At 44.6% G+C, this 20125-nt stretch overlaps 1 protein-coding gene across 3 annotated transcripts in view; it reads right to left on the reverse strand.

The window, feature by feature from the left end:
• Window positions 1-20125, reverse strand: part of PAPPA (pappalysin 1) — a 362370-nt gene that overhangs the window by 107206 nt on the left and 235039 nt on the right. For all 3 annotated transcript variants that reach the window (XM_013182853.3, XM_013182852.3, XM_066981035.1), the window contains 4 exons: window positions 19613-19906; window positions 15421-15613; window positions 8720-8841; window positions 2794-3301 (listed from right to left, as the gene is read on the reverse strand). In XM_013182853.3, the coding sequence (XP_013038307.1) occupies window positions 2794-3301; window positions 8720-8841; window positions 15421-15613; window positions 19613-19906 (1117 nt within the window). The remainder of the gene's footprint in view (window positions 1-2793; window positions 3302-8719; window positions 8842-15420; window positions 15614-19612; window positions 19907-20125) is intronic.

The raw sequence follows: 20125 nt of genomic DNA on the forward strand, positions 1-20125 counted from the left end.
CCTTAGAAATGATTGTTAGCCTCCGCTCGAGCCAAGAGCTGAGATTAAAATTCAGCTTGAGAACAGAAGGTCTGGTATTATTTTGCATTTCTTAATAAAAGGTTTCCACTGTTGTAGTTATTTCCTCTCCTCTGCGGAGCACCCACTGCTGACTAGGCAAGGGCTATCCATTAAAGGCTGTCTCTCCTCACCTTAAAGAGAAGTTCCCTCTCTTTGACGGGAAAAAGGTAGGAGAAATTAATTTTTCTTTCAGCATCGCCACACCTGGGGAAAGGATCTTGCTCACAGATAACAGTGCAAGCAAATATTTTCTTTGGGAGAAAAAGAGAAAGTGAAGATCAAGGTCAGAGGAGGCAAGAGTAAAGAACTGACTGCCTTCAAAATAACCTTCCATAGAACATGTGGGGGTGTCATTTTATTTCATATGGAAAACACGCAAAGGCATAAAAAGGAGGGGTAACTGGCTTGGGGCTTGCAGAGATAAAGGGGTTGCAATGTCTGGTTGCACAGATATGCCGAATTCCAGCTGTACAGAACGAGACAAACAGGCAGATGAGAAAAGGCTGAGACACACTGTATTTAGCCCTACATATATGTGCAGGAGCACAGCCCAGCGCCCCTATCCCTGCCTTTCCTGAAGCACCTTCCCCTCCTTCCTGCTTACAGAGCGTGCGGACGGTGGTAAGTCTTTGCACAAGATGCTCATGGAAAACTCTTCTTGCTTTTGCCTCTGCCACACAGCCACAACCCCGTGCAGATGTTCACGAGTTTGCTGCTCTTGAGGAACGGCCGAGCAGCAGCCTGGACACACAGCACCAGACTACGGAGCTGCAGGAGCCTCCAGCAGCAGAGGAGATGAACCAGTGCTGTGCACATGTGGGTATTAGGATAAAAAAACATCGCTCCGCTTTTCAAGATTTCAAACACACGCCAAAGTCCTGCATAAAAAACAGCTACAAGTGTTTAAAGAATCTGCATCTTTGACTCCTTACCCAGTGACTAAAGACTTCATTTTAGCTTTCCAAATGTCTAGTCGGAGCTCACTGTCTGGATTTTCCCTGCAGTCCCTGGAAAGATGCAGGCACCCTGAGCCAGCTAGACTAGAGTGTTTGGTTAGGTTGGCTCTGCCAGCCTCCGGGAGCAGCCGTTTCTGTCTACTGATCACAGGTAGAGCCCAGAAAGACAAACTTAAATTTTATGACTGATTTTTAGCTGGCTATATAACTAGGTGCGACATGCAGACAGGTACAGTAACGTTACCCTCTGTGATTTATTCAATGCCACGCAGGAAAACTGCCATTAATCCCTGGCTACTGATTTAATCGTTAGAGCACCTTTTCCCTTCAGATGGCTAGAAACTAGAAGTCACCCACAAAATCATAATAAAAGACATGGGAATAGAGCTCAGAATACAAGTTGTGTTTTGGGCTTTTTTTTTCACGTTTTATTATGAACTCAAAACTGGACCTGTTTCTGTGGGAACTTGTGCTAAGGTATGCAAATATTTCAAACCAAACCAGTCCCATTTTCCAATGTGAGTGGGCCAGGTTTCAGGCAAAGATGCTTTCACAGCAAAACCCTGGGAAAATTTACCATTTTCCACGTTTCCAATATGCCACTATTCATCTCATTTTAAGTGCCAGCAATTGTTGGAACAAGGCTACAACCCAAGAAAGCTCTTAAGCACATGGTTAACTTTCAGCAGATGAGTAACCTCAGCAAGGTTCAGGGTTTTGCTTTTATATTCACTATCGTGAGCTACCTTGAATTTTGAAACCCATAGGGACGATTTGCATCTTCTGAGCAGTATAATTGCACCATGAAAGGGATGGTAGCTCATGATTACTGAATTGTTAATTAATCATTTTTATTATATTTAAATATGCTTCAGAAGACCATAATGATGTATGCTTCCTTGATATTAGCTGTACTAATTAGATCATCTTTTCTAAATTAGAGTGCAGTTTTCTTAGCAGGTTTCCTTTTATCTGGTGTTCATTTTCAGAGGAGTTTCATGTTGTTCCCACAGATGAGTGAATCACTTCCAGGGAATCATGTTATGCAGAAGATGTTTTTCTTACTTCTGTAGAATGCCTATGGGTAGATCATGGATCTCCACAAAATCATTAAATATTTTGAAAATGGACGTTCCTCAACAATCATACATTCCTTGACTAGTTGAGCATAACTGCATCTGGGATGAAATTCAGTCCCTACAACAAACTAGCATATTTGACATGTTTACTGTGCAACACAGTCTGTATTAGTGACACATGAAAGCAGAAAATCAAAGTAGCTGAAATCCATTTATATACCTGAATAGGCAATTGTATTTTTTGTATTCTCTCTTAAGGAGTGAATTAGAAGTCTCAATGCTCCAGCACAGCGATTCTGTCTCCTTCTCCACAGAAATATTACTTTGAGAAGATTTCTAAGGAAATTATGCCCGTGTTACTCCTGAGGTCCTCTCTTAGGTTATCTTAAATATTTAATTTATCAAAGCTCAGGTAGTTTGTGATATCCTTTCTGGTTAAGGAAAGACCAAATTTTACATTTCTGCACAACCAGCCAAGAAATTCCTTTAAAACTACCTATGAAAACCCAGACTATTTCACCAGAGTGTAATGATCCTAAGTTCCAGAAAGAAACTAAGAGAATATCCTCTCTTGGTGATATTTGATATGTCTATCTAGTTTAAAATCCCAATATTCAATAGCAATACCAGACATCAACAGGCTGAGAAGAAGAAGCTATTATCTTTCTCTGAACAAGTCTCTGGAAAGCACTACTTACGTGTCGACGAATCTTCTGCTGAGGTTTGAGATGACAACTGGAGATCCAGACTGGAAAGGAGGATCCCGAACGACTTTGTACTGGATGGGTTTGCAATCCGTGCACAGCGTGCTGTGGGGAACGGAGCTCAGCATGGCAGCATCGATTTCCAGATGTTCATCCAGCGTGTAGATCTGGATCCCGTATACCTCCTCGCCCACTTGTCTCACATCCAGCTTTATGGTCAATGGGATGTCGCAGAAGACATTCTGCGGACCAAGAGAAATGTTCTTCCCGCTGACAGTGAGCAACTTGATGTCATTCACCGCTCCGCTGGAGTCCCAGTCTGGGGAAACAAAGGTCACCCAGACCGTGAGGGACTCTGGAGTCAGGGGATAACGAAATTCCAGCTGCAGGTAGCAGCCCTGAGGCTCGGGACAGGCGGGGGGCACCGTGTGTTGGTTGACTGCCGAGTTGGGACTCCACGTTCGGACGCTGGATTTACAAGGCTGCTCAACATCAGGGTGCCCTGGAAAGAAGGAAACACAGAATGTGCATAACAGGACTGAGGGAACACAGCTTATCATTGGCATTAGTCTTGAAAGTGGTGGTGTGAGAACACGTCTGTCCAGGGAGCTCATTATTTACTTGAGCAGAACAGGCATGGCCAGCATGAGGAGGAGGAACTTCATGCCAGCGTCTCGTGGCTGGGGCAGAGAGACACAAAGCCATTTGGAGTGTCCAGCAGAACGGACTCCAAACGACACAAACCGTGCCAGTATGTCTGGTCCTGTATTTCCTATTTCTGGCACCATCCCCTGTGCCGAAGAATATTTTCTACCCCGTCCACTTGGTACTTTATTTCAACTCAGTGCTCCTACATACCCCCCTTATCTCTTACTCTAAAGTTCCACCTTTTTCTTGTCTTTAGCAAAGACAAAGAAAAGAGATTTTGCTGATTCCAAGAAGTTGTCGTGTTGTGTTGTTGAGATGCAAAATATTCAGTTCACTCCTATGCCCTTTACAGGCTAATCCTGCACATTGTGTAAGACCCCTTTTTTTTGGAGGCACAGGTTTGAGCTGGCTCTTTGCACTCGTGATGATGAAACAACAGGCACTTGTACTTTTACATTTCTCACCGTTGGCTATGTTCAACTACACGGGAGGTATTACTAAAAACTAATGAAAGCCACAATGCTTGCTGGGATCCCAAATACTATGGTAACATTACAGTTTGGCACAGAGTCATGGACTGCAAGATCCAGAGAGGTCAGATGGGTGGAACAGTTGGTAACAGAATCCAGTGAGAGCTATAAATTCCCTCTTCCTTCCCAAATAATCACACAAAAAGGGAGCAAGCAGGACAGAGAGAAGACAAAGTACGGGAAAGAAGAAAGGGGAAAAAAAAGATAAAGAAAGGTAACAGGAGGAGAGAAATGCAGAAGGCAGAGAAAAAGAGAGAGCAAGAGAGAGAGCACAGCTGTTGGCAACCGAGGAAGAAAGCAAGATAAAGCACTGGACAAACATGACCAAACAGGACATCACTACTAATTTGAAGAGAAAAGGGCAATGTGTGAAGGTTATTCTTATTGTCTGTGATCCAATGAAGTGATAGAAATGTGCCTTTTCTGTCAAGGATACACAGCCCAGGGAATTCTCCTGTCCATACGAAATGAACCCAGGTGCAGAACGATTTCCTGGTGTCTCAGCCATCTCCTCAGAGAACCAACACAACTGTCCCACAGATGCACAACTTTTATCGCTTCTCCCTCACCCGCACATACCCATAGCCCTCCTCTCGTCCTCACACACCACAGAGCTGTGGCGATGCCACTAAGCCAAGCATCTGGACAGTCTGAAGCAGCGATACGCTCTGCAGGATGCCAGAACTCCATTTAACACCCTCGATTTTATTCCCCCTAGCAAGCTCGCAAGTACTCAGTGCATAATCACTCAGAGCAGCGACAACCCCACTCAGCTCACATCATCGCACAACACTTGCTGCCATCCACATGTGCTTGGCTGGGCCCGACGATGACTTTCGCACAGATTCACAGCGAGCTCCTGACTGCAGCCCCCAGAAGGTGGGTTTTAACCCCACCATCTCATAGCGCTTTGGAAAAAATTGTGAGTGCTATTGTTGGCATCTTGCCGATAGGAAAATGGAGTTGAATAATAGCTCGCAGCCTGGCGGGTTTTTAGATGTGGCCCCCCGTCAGGCTCCTGAAAATTCACCTCTGCCAGTCCAAAATCTCTGCAAGGCTTAAACAGTGAATAAACCTCCATGCTTTGGTAGACCAGGGAGCAATCATCTGAGTTCAGGTGAACTGAACTCAACCACCTGTGCAGGGAACTGAGAGAGCACTGGTGCCTCCTGAGCGAAAACTGCTCTACCTGGCAAGAGTTGGAGCTTGACCATATTCTTGCACAGACTGAAATCCTAAATGAAGTACTGTGGTTCAGACAAATAGTCCTCTTCTTATATATTAGACACCTAGAGCTGAGTAAGAAATGCTTGTTTAATTGCAGGACAGGCTCAAAACGTTATTCCATGTAACTAGATTTCCCTACATGGGTGCATACTATGAAAATGACAAATATTTTTATTTAAAAGGAAATGATGGAGTGGTTCTTGTGCCCCTGCACACTTAAGTTCTGAAAACCCTTTAGCTTATGAGATCGTCAGCGAGATCAGTCATAAAAGAGCATTTCACACAGTCTCACATCTTGCCAAACACAAGCAAAATGCAAATGTGAGGTTTATGAGAATAAGCCAAATCCCATCTCCAGTCAGACAGCAGGGATGGCAGGTGGGGAAGGAGGTTTCACCCGAAACATCAGCCACATCTACAGCCTGGCGTGTCAGCGCAAGCCTTCACCCATGCCCCCGTGTTGCCCCTGCCATGGGGACAGAGACGTGAGACGCTTGCACGGGGAGGTCAGCTGGGATCTGCAGCCTCTTGGCTGCCTGTTGCTGTCACAACTACAACTCACCTGCCTCATTCCCTATTTGATCAAGACAAAGGGACCTCCAGACTCACCCTTTTCCTAGTCAATAGTGGCAAGCAGTGGGAATTCACTGAGAAATGCAGATACTGCACAGTAAGCAAGGGTACTTCCTCAGGTTTGAGTCAAAATCACAAGTCCCTTTGCCAGAGCTGTGGAGGTGCTCTAAGGTCTGTCCATCTAGCTGGTGATGCTGGTGAGAATACAGACAGCTTAGAGCTTTCTTGCTCTAAAGAAAAGGTAAAGAGTAAATCAGAACTGCCTGATCTCCTGTGCTTTCCCACAATTGCTGCTGAGGAGCACACAGCCTCTCAAACAAGTAGCACAACTGGCTGGGAAAGGATCACAAAATATCTCAGCCCAGGGGGCTGCACCCCACCACACTCTGGCACCAGCAAGGCACTAGGAAGGACACATCCCCGGAGCAAGAGTTTTACAGTGGGCACAGCCCACGGGCTGTACAGAGCTGGGTAGCTGTGCAGAGTAACAATGCTGCGAGACCTCAGGGACATGAAATGAGACCGACCATGTGCAGAGCCACTGCAGGGACATGTGAGAAATGTGGTTTTCTGGTAAGAGGCTGGATGAGTACTACAAACCATTTCCCGTGAGTGTTGTCTCAGGTTTTCAAATGAGTTCATTTTGGCCATGCTTATGCCTCTTTTGTATTCACTTTCCATGAACGTTCAAGCAGTGGAGATTTACATACATGAACACTTGCAGAAAGTGAATTTAAAGCTTGCATGCTTGAGCACTCACAGATAGACAATTAAAGAAGCCAGGCAATGACTTAACTGTGCTATTTGTAACTCAGACCAAGTGCAAACAGGCAGAGATCCTGAATGTCAGGGAGTGTGGTAGTGACGACAGAAAATTAGAGAGCAACAAATACCATACACTTGGTGTATTTTCTACCCTAAAGTGGAGACAATTTGTTAATGCAGTAAGAGGACAGGATTCCCAAATTTTCTTTCCAGAGCAATGGCACAACAGCAATCGAATGAGACAGATAAGGATCAGACTTCACCCTTCATAGTTAAGAATATGCAGGAACACACTGTAAGAAGAGGAAATTAAATGCAAAATGCAGCTGAGTAATAAATCTTAGAGTAGCTTAGTTTCTCTAGGAATGATGCCGCTGGCAAGACGTGCGAGATCTAGAAGTTTTCAAATCAGAGCTCGTTGGAGAAATTTTGACGGAACTGAGTATCTCAATAGAATACGCAGTTCTTTCAAAATCAAAACACTTTGCAAAATTCGGTTTATTTGGCCAAAATTTTATTCTGGAAGAGAAAATGGGAACAAAGTTCTAATAATATTAGAACATTGTGTTTTGACATTTTTGGAAGAAATCGTTTTGCTTTTGCACTTTCAATCACTTTTCATTTTGATATTAAAAGTTGCTTTTGCCCTAGATTATATACTAAGAGGAGATTTTTTCAAATGTCATAATTGAACTGAAGTTCACGAAGGAGGAATTATATAAGCTAAACAAAACATTCTGGCCAACCTCAAACACTTTTTGTTTTTAATTTTCCTTCATGGAGAATTTCAAAAGTTTCAGGTTTTGTTCCAAACAAAATCAGGTTTCAAAGCCTTGTAATTGTTGGCGAGGTGGAAATTCAGTCTTTCTACCCTGCACTACAACTGCAAGTGATCCAAACTTCGCTAATCCTGTTTACTTGGTAATCCGGTCACACTCGTAGCTGGAGCGCTGCTTCCCAGGATGGATCTCTTCCACAACATCCACTCAAGGGGCAGGTGCACTCTGTGCTGTGCCCGGCAGCCTGGCCCTTGGATGTCCAAACCAGGGGTGAGCTGGGGTGAACCACGGCCCCCCGAGGAGCCCCTCACCTCTGATCTGGGCATGCAGGGCAAGAAGCACTTTGCCCGTCCATCCTGTCCCTTCACACAGCAGGGGCATAATCTGTTGCACAAGCTGGCATGAGGACCAGGGAGGGATCCTGCGTGCCAACATTAAATATGTCACTATACTAGCTTACAGATTATCTTCCTTGTAGATTAACTCCCATGCACCCTAGCTGCAGGACAGAGAAGCCCTTAATACAAGAAGAAATTTGTATAATGAGTTCACAAAGTTCAGGCATTGACGTTTGAGTTCAACGAGCCCATCTGTGTGTTTTCAGCGAAGTTTGGGCCCTGCGTGTGCTGCACCTGAAGGAATAGCTCGTGATGGACAGAATGAAATAATGCTCTGCTCTTCCCAAACCATAACTTGTGGTTACTGACCTCTGCCTCGTATATTCTTAAATATACTCTACTGCATCCAACTTTGTGCATAATGGAAGGTATGTAGAGAGTAGAGTTAATGATGGAGATCTAATGGCATTGTACGACCGTCTCTGCAGACCATTTTCCTTCCAACTTGCTCTAGAGAGGAGCTGTAAGCGTGACTTGCACAGCACCCCAAACTAGACTGAGGTTGATGCAGTCACCTGCATTCCTGCAGGAGTCCTTGCCCAAAGGGCAGTCTCTGCTCCTTCCAGCAGGTCTGCTGGTGCAGCCTGTTACATCGCAGTGCAAGCAAAGGCAGCAGAAATCAGGTCCAAACAAATAACATGCAATTCTTCACTTTTGGAATTGGAGTAGAAGGAGTAAACAGCTCCCCTGAGGAATTCATCTGGCAGATGTGAATGGTCAGTGTTTCTTGGCACTCCACTGCTTTCTGAAATTCAGGTTCAGCTCCCGGAATTCATTTAACTCATGGGCAGGGCCAGAACACGGGGGCCAAACACAGGTATTTCAGCCAGGGGCATTACTACAAGGACGCAGTGTATTTACTTGTCCTCTAGTTCTGTTCATGCTACACGCAGGTACAGCCAGCCACCCTCTCCCAGGGGTTCCCACCCGCTCCATGGCGCTCTTTTTTCTCTGGCCCAACCTCTCCCCTGCCACGACTTCGCCCCTGCCCGTGACTTACCTTCTGCTTCCCGCGGGCTCCAGTGCCCCGAGGGATCACAGGGCATCGGGGAGGAGGCGCTGAAGGCATACTGCACCAGGACTCTTCCTTCCACACACAGATCACATGCTGATCCCACTTCTCTAGGAGGCCAGGAAAACAGGAAAACACACCACCTTAGTAACAGCCGACTGAGCTGCTTATTCAACTATAGTAAAAACAGTAAGACTTAGAATTCAGTTCCACTTAACCTTCTTTTCTTACAGCACCGACAAGAGTGTTATCTGACCCTGATCTTCTGTAGGTTTGGGCTAACGGCTTGTGAAGACGGCATCTGTGTGAGTCCACCAACAAACACAAATACAATGACAGTATCCTGTGAAACCACACTCAGCTGTGTCTTTTTCTTTTTTCCCTAACTACACCTGGATCAAGCCCTGACAAAGGAAATACGTGTTGTTTAGCGGACAGAGCAGAGAAACAGGTTTCAGGAGATTTCAGATCTATTCCTGCTCGCACCATGGATTTATTGCATGAACCTGTGACATCTTCAGGACTGTGAGGGCCTTGGGCTTACCAGTGATTAGAGGACACAGTAAAGTCCCAGACTCTGCAAGCACCAGACAGAGCTGCTCTGTGAAGCATGGCTTTGCTAAATGTGCAAGGACCTGCTTTCGGAGTTGTCTCACTGCCCCGATCACTAGAAGTCTGGAAAGGGGCGGGTTGTGATCATACAGAAAAGAACATGCCCTTAATCCTTTCCAGAAGGGAAACTGGATTCAGTACCTGGCAGCCTTGGTACCAGCAGATGGCTCTTTTTGAGCTGAAACATCTTATGGCCCCATGCCATCAGATGGCATGACGTGGCGTTGGGAAAGGCAGTTCACTGCCCAATGCCAACATTACTTCAACTAGACAACAGGTCTGATACCAGCTACTGTCAATAAAGCCCTATCAGCAGAAGCTGATGAACAGGAAAGCCCAGTTAAACACTGATTCATAAATATTTTTGCTAATACGTTCACAAGGTGAGGGTTTAAACTGATGTAGACTAGTGTAACTCTAATACATTCCCTAACATTAAAGTGATTTATATCAGTTGAGGACGTGGCTCACACAGTTCATCCCTAACGTTCTTCGGAGTCTCACAGTTTGGCACCAGTATGACCCAGAATATGTGTTTTGATCCCAGAAACTTTTTTATTATTCTTAATTCATTGTTCTGCTTTAACGAATGACGCCCACCCAAAACAAAAGAAAGAATTAGTGATCTTAAGAGAACAAATGCAACTAGGAAAGAACAGAAGTTTTAGGCAAACAATTTGTGCACAACACAGTGCACTCTCTAAACACCCCAAGTAAGTAAGGATGGAGTCATCAATTATTATAATCAGACAAGCAAATTTCAACCATCTCCCACTGTGATTGATTTCAGCATAGCTTTGCAAAGGACACTGTGATCCTCAGGCAGAAGAGGACAGCGAAGTTACCCCCCCAACCCTCCCAGGCTGTGCGTCCTTGTTTCCTTTTGGTGCTAGGGACGACACATGCTCAGCTGCTCTATGGCTTAGCATCTCCTATTTGTTGACAGGGATCTATTTGAAAGTCAACGTTCAGTTGGCTTAATTAGGCGGAAGCAGGGATTGTCGACAGGGGGGACTTGGAATGAAATCAGTGGTAAAACTCGTATCCATTTCAGTATGGCCTGCCGCCACCCCTGCAAAGAGACATTAAAGGATTGAACCAGCAGACATCGCAGAGAGGGATGCACCTGCTGAAAACATCTGACAGGATGAAGTGTGGCAATGGGGTAGAACAGAGGGAATGGAGGCAAAGATCTTCCTTGCACGATCTGTACCAGTCATAATGAACAAACCTGGGCATGCCACGAATAACTTCTCTGTTCTCTGTCTCACTTCACCCACCTGTATTATTGGTATGATACCACCTCCCTGTTTCATCTCTCAGCCATCTATTTAGCAGTGGTTTAAGTGCTTAATTCAGCATGCCTAAATAGTATATGCAAAAAAAAAAAAAATAAATCAAGAATCTGGAAAAAATGGGACCGAGAAATCAAAATGTAGGATTATTATCGTGCAGTTGTTTTTCAGACACATCCACCAACAGTAAGGATAGAAATCCTTGCAATAATAATATTTCAGTTTCTCTACAAAGAGACTCCAGCATTAGTGCTTGGTCCTGGATGAGGACAGGGCTTTGAAAGCCAAGTTTCCACAATTAGGACTGCTTTTTACTCAAATTAGCAGCTATACAATTTCATCACAGGCTGCCATGGTGGAAAAAACTGTAGGCTTATGGACAAACATTTCCTTTTTACCAGCAAGGACTTGGAGGTAAGAGAAATCACAAGGAGCATCATGTGGGAAAGGCTATGAGCAAACTTTCTCTTTTTACTTTTCCAGTTTGGGAGCCAAACTCAACCCTGATGTAACTCCACTGGCTGAAAGGAGTTACACAGGGGATGACTCCTGGGTTAAAGATTTTGGTCTGCAGACTCTTGAACACAAATCCTGCAAACAGCCATGGATGTCAAAACTAATTATGGAATTGTATTTACAGGCTTATGAAAAGCTAAGCCAGATCCTTACACCTTACGTAGCCACTGACAGCAAGACAAAATGAGCATAAAATGGTTCAGAACGCTGTTAATTAGGAATGATAGCATATCTGACACCTTATACGCCGGTACACGATTCCCCAAAGTGCAGGGTAATGGAAAATCTAGACTTTGCTGTTTTCTAACAAACCAAGTACTGGGGAAATTCCAGCTTCTGAAGTTCAGAGCACAGGAGGAATTAATTCCTACAGCATGATATTCCAGGGAGGTGGATTCAAAACATAAAGATTACTAGTGAAAAACAGGCAATTCTCATCAGGGCTGGCATCAGTTTAGTGGGCAATCCCAAACCAGTAAAAATCTGTCATTCCTTTCGGTAACCAATGCCTGTTTTCGGACTAAATTATACCTGCTTGCTTGGAATTCAGTATCAGTGCCCTCCCCCCCCCCCCCAAGGCACTGAAACTTTCCAGCAAGATTTAAGCAAGCAATTATCAAGCCCAGCCATCTAGATCTGGGAAACATACTGGCCAAAATATTTGCCTGCTAAGAATGAGATAGCATCAGATTCATGGAAATTAATACAGTCACCTCAATGAAAACTTGGAAGAGCAGATGCATTCAAAGTTTTCTGTCCAAGCAGAATCTGCTGCAGAGCCCTATTACAATAACTGTTTACATCCCGCCTACGCATATCAAACAGGAGGCGCATGAATGGATGCTTAGCGACAGCAGATGAACGCATCTAATAGATGCAGTCAGGAAATGAATAGAGTTTTCTTCTTCTCACTTGTTTTCACTTGTTTTGTTGGCTCTATTATTATTTCATTATCACGTATTATTATATGTGCATGCAACATTTTCATTTTTCTTTTGTGTGTGTGGTAGTATGGGGAATGGCAACTATTCCAATCCCATAGGTAGCAACAACAAGAAGAAATGCTGGGGTTTGATGTATTTTATTACTAAAGATGTTTAGAAGTTCAACCAGCTGCTGGAGTTAAGGGTCAAACACATGCTGGCAAGTTTATATGCAGGTAAATGACTCTCTGGAGCAATACAGCACCCATCAGCTCTATACATGAACCAGGTAAGGAGAGTCTGCCAGGAAGATTTTACTTCTGTGCACAGCCAAGGCATGAGGACACAGGATGGGCACCCCCAGACCCACAAGAACTGCGACTTAGCAGTATTCTCTGTCCCCAGAGCCACATAATTAATCACAGAATCATAGAAACACCTAGGTTGGAAAAGACCTTCAAGATTGCCACATCCAACCACAATACTCAGGGACATCACGTAATTTCTAGAACTGAGGCCTTAAGAGAAAAGCACCAAATATTGTGGCAATGTGACAGTTGCGTCTAAGTAGGGAAGAGGCACGGGGCCCTTTACCTCCATGCTTCATCCCCCTGCAGCCACAGAGCTGTTGGGACCTCACCCACACGTACAGCCAGACCAGGGTTACATTTTTAAACACAAGGCTAAGTTTTTCCTTCCTGACTTTCATTAAGCAGAGGTCACTGCCTATGCACAGCTCTAGAGAACAAAAGGGACTTCAATTGCACGGAGTGCACCTCCAGAAGCCTTGTAGTTTGGATCGGGAGAGAGCTTTTGAAGTGAAACTCTTCATCTTCCCCACCTGCAGCGCTCGGAGCAGTCCCAGAGCTTGGAAGCTGGACCCTGTTCTGCTGGAAGCTGGAGTGCAAGATGTGCCCCCGGACCACACCTGATGTGCTCCAACTGATGGCATCCCAGCCACAGGACCAGGCTCGAGCTAGGCTGAGGCAAACACCCCTGAAGCCCCTACCGGCTTGACGTCAGGTCTTCATTAACGACTGTTTTGCGCTAGAGATCTACTTATATTGGGCCACAATGCTTGCTAATGTAGCCAGAGCCATTCAGCCTTTTAAGGCCCTTTTACACTGTCAAAACAGCATGGAAGGGGCCTCCGAGCATTAGAAACCAGGCCCAAGGCACTCAGCAGTTGAGTATCAGTCCTCTGTTTTTTACATGAATAGTCCCATTGAAGTGAATGAGTTTATTCATTCAAGTGAGGCAAGTAAAATTTGGGCCATGGTGTGCACTTTGTGTAAAAATATCTGCGAAGATTTACAGTATTCCCACACACAGATAAGATTATACTTGGCCAATTTTACCTCCTACTTGTCTTGCACAGTGACCCAATTTTGTGAATTGATACAGGCACGTATCTATCCAGGCACTGCCGGACACACAGGTACTGGGAGTTTAGCACATGGGCTGTGTTAGTCACTACAACGCTACCATCACATGTGTTTTGATTAATACATCAGAAGTTTGGGCTTGTTTTAGACAGAGCAATTTATAGATTTCAGTGACATTTTACAATGGTCACAGCAACATTTCTCTATCTTTTAGTACTCAGAATCCCATTTTAACAAGGAATTGGACACAAAGTATTTGAAACTGTCTCTTTAAATCTCTTCAGTAAAACAGCACATGGATTTGAAAACCCAAAGGATATTTTTTCTAAAAAATCACTACTTAACATATAACTCTGTTATGAAATTTTAGATTTAGCAGGCTATCCACTGTATGTCATTTAAGAAGCAACTAACTAGGAGTTATTAAGAACATATTGATTGAGTTATAAGAAATATGTAATAAAGACATATTTGGTTACATAACAATTAACTCTGCATCAGTGTGTTTTAAGAGGCAGATGGTATTTATTTAACGCACAGTCAGTATCTTCTGAAATCTAAATTAAATTGGAGAAACTTAATTTACCTAAAAATGATTATGGGCCAAAAAATTCTGAATTAATTTTCAGAACTTCACATAAGTCGTTTTCACACATAGGGAATAAAAGGATTCAGATGCAAAACTGCAATTAAAACAAATACTGAGCACAAATACTGAGCACTGTTCAGAGCACAAGCCCTGTCTTTATCAACTCCTGATATAATTTGATTCCCCCATCCCCTATATTAATCTGCCATAAAAGTGGAAAATCTCCTCTGAGCAGAAAATGACACCTATCTGCCTACTCCCATAAAGTACAGGCTGGACACCAAAATGGCCACGTTGTCCTAGCAGGGCTGGAAGGAGTTTCACCCATGCTTAAGATAGCGGCTTTCAAGGTGCTCTCACTGAACAAAGCAGCAGTGCTGAGACAGCTGTTTGGGTGCTAATATGCTTGTAAATTTGGCCTCCTGCAGTATGCATTGCTACAGTCCTGAAGGACACTTAAAGTTTGTTCTCTGTAAAATAACAGAGCAAGAAATGGAGTGGACAGGCAAACACCCAAGGTGAGCTAATGGCAATGCGAGATGGTTGATTATTTAGGAAGTTCTCTTCCCACAGCACATCCAGCTCTGTGCTGGACACCCGTGTATTTTGAAGACTGCCCAGTTGCTCAGGTTGTGCCTGAGGCAGGGTGGTTTTGGCTGTGAACTGTTGTGTGGTGCATCTCTTGCCCACAGCTGCGCATTCATTTTAATTCCTCACTATTGGTACGATGGGGCTGCGAGCCATGAACGTGTGCACATACACATGCTGTGACCTACAGGCTCTGCTCAAGGTGCAGCACAATGACACTTGTGGGATATTCAGGGCTTTAAGGGTTTGATTGTGCCTTGCTCGATTCCCTTCTCAGACCTGCAGCTCAGGGAAGGAGGCAGCGTTTGTCCCCTCCCGGGTCCTGCACCTCCTGCCCTTGGGAAACACCACTGCCCACGAGCTCTGTGCTGTCACGGCAGTAGAAACAAGATTCCCCTTGTCCTTGGAAAGGAAACGTGCGAGAGGAGGAGGGGGAACGTGCAGACAGAGCTGAAGCCCACAGGTACTCATGAGCAGCAAAAACTGCAGGAATCACAAGGCCAGAATTGCTGATTGAAAATTCCTCCCATAACATATGGAAAAAGATTTGCCCTTTACATGGCAAATCAATGGCTCTCAACAGAGTGCTACAGGCTGAGAAAGGCAGAGCAGAAAACAGATCAATAACCTCCTCAATATGAACCAATTTAAGAAAGAGCCTTAACCCAGGCTGAGTGTAGCACATGTTAAAGCTGCTCTCCAGGAGCGGGGCCCCAGGCTGCTCCCCTGCCTCCCCTTCCCCTTCAATGGAGTGCAGGAGTACAGAGCAGCGTGTGATCACCTTTCAAAGAAGTGTCCATCAATGGGCGGAAACCACTCCAGGGTGACAGAGGCGGAGGTCCGAGCCACAATCTGGGGGGCAATTGCAATAGGAGCTGGCTTCTTTGCAGGCTGCCAGCTCTGGTAGACGAGGTCCAAGTAGCAGTGCATCCTGGCCACTTGGTTGGGCGTGAAGGAGTCGGTGCAGTCATCATCTGGAATTAAAACAGAAACTGTATCAACCACACAGGAGTCACGATGGGAGCAAGAGAGAGAATTACAGCCTGGTGAATGGGAGCTTCTTGCAGAGGGCAGGATGAGGCCTCGCAGCTTTCAAAAGTTAATGGCCTGTGAACGAATTACCACAGTCATCACTTGGGGAGGCAGGTGAAAGGAAGGAGAAGTTGAAAAGGAAAAAATAAACCAATAAACGTTGCCTCCCTCTGGTTCGGGACACACATGAAGCACCTAGAGATCATCCCAAGACAGGACAGACACCTGCAGGTGACGAAACTCAAACCCTCCATGCAGCACCTTCTGGTCAGGGCTGGGGCTACCAGTGGGCCTCTGAATTTAGAAGGATTTCATGTCTAAAAGAACATCTCTGAGAGGATAAAAGGATAAAGGACAGCTAGTGCTAGGATAAACCAAATAAACTGGGGCTCATACAAACTGTGTGCAATGGACTTTTACAGTTTTCTTAATTGAAAGAATCCAGAATTAAAAAAAAATAATAGTTAAATAACTCTTAAAAGTTCTCAAAGTTTCTAATGAACAAATCAAAATGTTCTCAAAGATCAGTTTAAGAAAATAATTCATAATCACTGATTAACAAGGGAAAATTTTGGTGCAGTTGAATAACTTCCATCACCATTATGATTTTAATCCATTTCTGAAAACTGCAAAACATATTTGATATTTCAAATTTCTTATTCATTCAAAATGGAGAAATAAGTTGCTGCAGAATTTCCCATAAATATCCATTTCTCATTTCTTACTTCATCTGTTTTTCTCAAACATGGTTTGGCAACAAAAACACATCTAGTACTATCTGAACATCACACGATTTTACAACTGCAATGCCCTGGAGAAGTAGAAAATTACCAATTCTCCATTGTGCAAATCACAGAAGGAATAAATATGTTATGCAAAGTCACCCAGCAAAGCTACGCTGAAGAACTTGATGCTAACGCTTAAACCATTTTTCTGGTACTCTTCCCATCAGATGAACAGCTCTTGAAAACACAGTGTTTCTCCACGTATGCCTGCAGAGTTCCCAGCCCAGTAAATCTCAGTCCCAGATGGGACCGCTGCACGCTGCCGCGACACAAACAACAATGACAGTTTTGCACAGGTCAAGTACTGCGCTCTTCTGGGAAGACGCAGGTCACCGAAGGCTGTTCGGGGAGCTGCCTGCCTGCATGTAAGTCGGCGGTTTGATATAATACCACTGCTAGATGCTCTGATGTCTTCAAGTCCATGCCCTGTGAAACTCAAAAAATATGAATTTGTTCTAGATAGAAGTGTGAATCTGCTGGCTAATTTAAAAGCTTACCACATCTTCCCTGAGCCACAAGTAAAAGGAGTCAGCTTCACTTGAGATCCTGCTCAAATGCCAGCCCCAAATGTTGTCCTGCTGCCACTGAAGGGGTAAGGACACCCCAGGTCATAGGTTCTCCTGTCTCTCACCTAATTCCACCCAGAGGTGAACCTCCCCTCATCAAACACGCACAGCACCACCAGCATGAAAGTATCCACAAATCCCTGTGGTTTCACAAAAAGCTGCTTTAATATGACATCTCTGGATTACCTCAATAATTGTCGATGGTCTATCCCTAAGCATGCTGTAAAAGCCATAAATATTCTTCACGGAAGCCCAGAAGGAGACAAAGGCCCTTAATAGCCATCATAAAGGAACAATAAAATATATATAGGACAAAGCAGTGAGACAATGGCACGGGAGAAAGATGACCTGCATTCTCAATCTGCTTAAACATCAGCACAGGCTGGGGGCAGGAGGGGGTGAGGGGGAGAGATGTTTCACTTACCACTCGATTTCAAGAAAGGTTCGAGATCCTCAAATGAAATTATAATTAGAGAAATTCAACACGCTTTGCTGGGATGATTATTCCACCAGAATTCAGAAGCAGAATTCCTGCTGTTTTCATACAGAGTGGTCTAAAAGACTAGCCTACCTTTTATTTGGGAACACCACAGCTAGGTGGACTTGTAAAAATAATAAAAGCTTTTCTCACACTTCTTGATCTCCTAGATATTCTCACTTGCTATTTTGGGGAAAGAGAAGTTACCCTTTAAGTTGGTGCTTTGCTACCAAGTTGGGGGTGACTGGACAGATGGCTGTTAGGCAGGCACAATGGGACCAAGTTGTATATGAGCAGCAAAAGAGGAGGGCAAGAAAGGCGATGTTTAGAGCTGCATGACCTCAACCTAGATGTTTCAAAGGTATTTCTACAGCGATTTGATATCCTGATACGATTTTTATTCCACTGGCAACAACAGAAAAGCAAACAGATTCATGCATGAGCTCTAGAGATACCTATCATGTCGCTTCACTTAATTTTTCAAGAAAAAAAAAAGGTTTCTGCTCAGCACACCAGCACATACTTAGCTCCCAATAGCAGATACGCATCTCTGTGCTCTGCCTCTCCGTCTCAACTCTCGAGACAATTGGCAAGGCAAGTTCTCTTTGGAAGACGAGACCTCAGGGTTCTGAGACATGCACGCACCACCCCTTTTCACATACACACAGGCAGATTTGGTGGAGGGATATTGTAAATCCCAAGTGGCACCGACTTATTTGTGTGAAGTGACCAGCAGACTGTTAGCAGGCATGAGACTTTCTGCCCTGCCACATGCACAAAGTGCATAACACATTTAGGAGCTGACACAGTGCTTGCATGCTTGCCCCTGAAAACACCTTCTAAACGAACAGAAAAATAAAAAGAAAACTAAGCATCACGTTTAGCTAGTGCCATGAAGGGCATGAAAGCATTTATGTTATAAATCATTTCAATCTGTGCCTCAGATGACATTAAACATTTTGCTTCCCTACAGTTTTATTACAGAATAAGCACTCTTGTGACCTTTTGAGTGGGCAATCTGTGTTTCTGCCTGTAGTATTAAGGTGCCCTTCAGTGGCTATGATTGTATTGGTCCCCGTTAAAATGCTGTGGATGCTGTCAGCTCAGTGTCACAGACCTTCAGCACAGCTAGACCCTGCGACCTGAGATAAAAAATACAAGTCCAGGTATTCCCTGTTCCTTCTGAGAAATAACAGGGGATCCTTCAGCTCCCCCTGAACTTCTCGGGGAGGAGCAAGGAGCCCACCCTGCCCTTGTCTGATGGGCAGGGGTCACAGGAGCTCATGCCCTCTTTGTATTATGTTCTCATGGTAGAAGTGCTATAAACCAGCATCCCCGAGCAACAGAGCTGTGCCAACAGAAGCCTGCAAAGTTGTAGCTACAAAATCAGGGGGTTGCTTAAAAAGCTTTTTCTCCCTTAAGGGTTGGTTTTACCGCACTGGCACAGAGCTGTTTGCACTTCTAGAACAAATCAGCACACCGTGCTGGTAGTCTTTGACCAGCAGAGCAATCCCAATCCAGGTGCTGTCCCAGTATTCACACCCTGATGAGGAAACTCAGGTGTGAGTGATGGCAGCTCAACTGCAGTGAATCTGAATCAAACAACAAACATAGTATTCGAACGGACAGAATTCACAGAGGCATGAGCAGTGTCTCATTAGATATCATTCCCACAGTCTTGGTGGTATCAATATTCATCTGACATGTACTGTCTCCTGAGGAGAGGGTAAACAACCTCTGAATTTGAGTTGTGCAAAGATTCAGATCACGCGTCAAGGTTTCAGGAAAATAGGGTGTCAAATTTGCTGTAAAGCCTTCAAGAGCTCTTTTTTAATGCTTGCCTCATTTCTGTCCTTCCCCAAGCCTTCTACCTGAAAATCACATGAAACTATGTAAAGTTTGGGAAAACTCAGAGAAGAAAAACAACAGAAGTGGAAGGATTTCCTGAGGCCATCAAATTTGGTCCCCATCAAGACCGGTCCTATACCAATGGACTTACATGTCAGCAAAAAGTCCTATACGAAATACACTGCAGAAATGAGAGCTGATATTGCTGTTCTCAGTTCCCACCCAACCACAGACACCAGCAGCAAACCGAGGAAGCCCACGTACCTGCATAGCTCATGAAGTTACTGAAAGGTGTGTTTAGGAAGCTGTGAAAACCACACGTATCGTTGCCAGGTCCCGGATCCCCACACAGCTTGTGCTTAGGAGCGGGGTTGGTGTCACTGCAGAGGTCTCCAGTCTCGAAGGAGGGCTCCGTTTCCATGCATGGATCGCTGCAGGAGAGGATCTCTGAGATCCCCCGGAAGACATGGTAGAGCCCCAGGCTGTGCCCGATTTCATGGATCATCGTGTGAGTGTGGCCAGGAATCCCATAGAAGGAAGGATTCAGCACAATGCCACCTGCAAAGGGAAAAGAAAAGAGCTTCTACATTTGTCTTGTCTTCCTCACAACAGCAAGAGGAAGATTCACCAGCAGGTCATGGAATCCTCTATAGGATGTCTTTGCACAATCGAGCGCGTTGCCTGCTCAGAGAAACTGCAGAGCAAGGTCTGATCTCATCCTTAATCTGGGACCCCAAGGATGAGGAATCATGGGACAAAGTCCAACGTCCTAAACCA

Source organism: Anser cygnoides, chromosome 20, assembly GCF_040182565.1.
Source record: "Anser cygnoides isolate HZ-2024a breed goose chromosome 20, Taihu_goose_T2T_genome, whole genome shotgun sequence".
Lineage (NCBI taxonomy): Eukaryota > Metazoa > Chordata > Aves > Anseriformes > Anatidae > Anser > Anser cygnoides.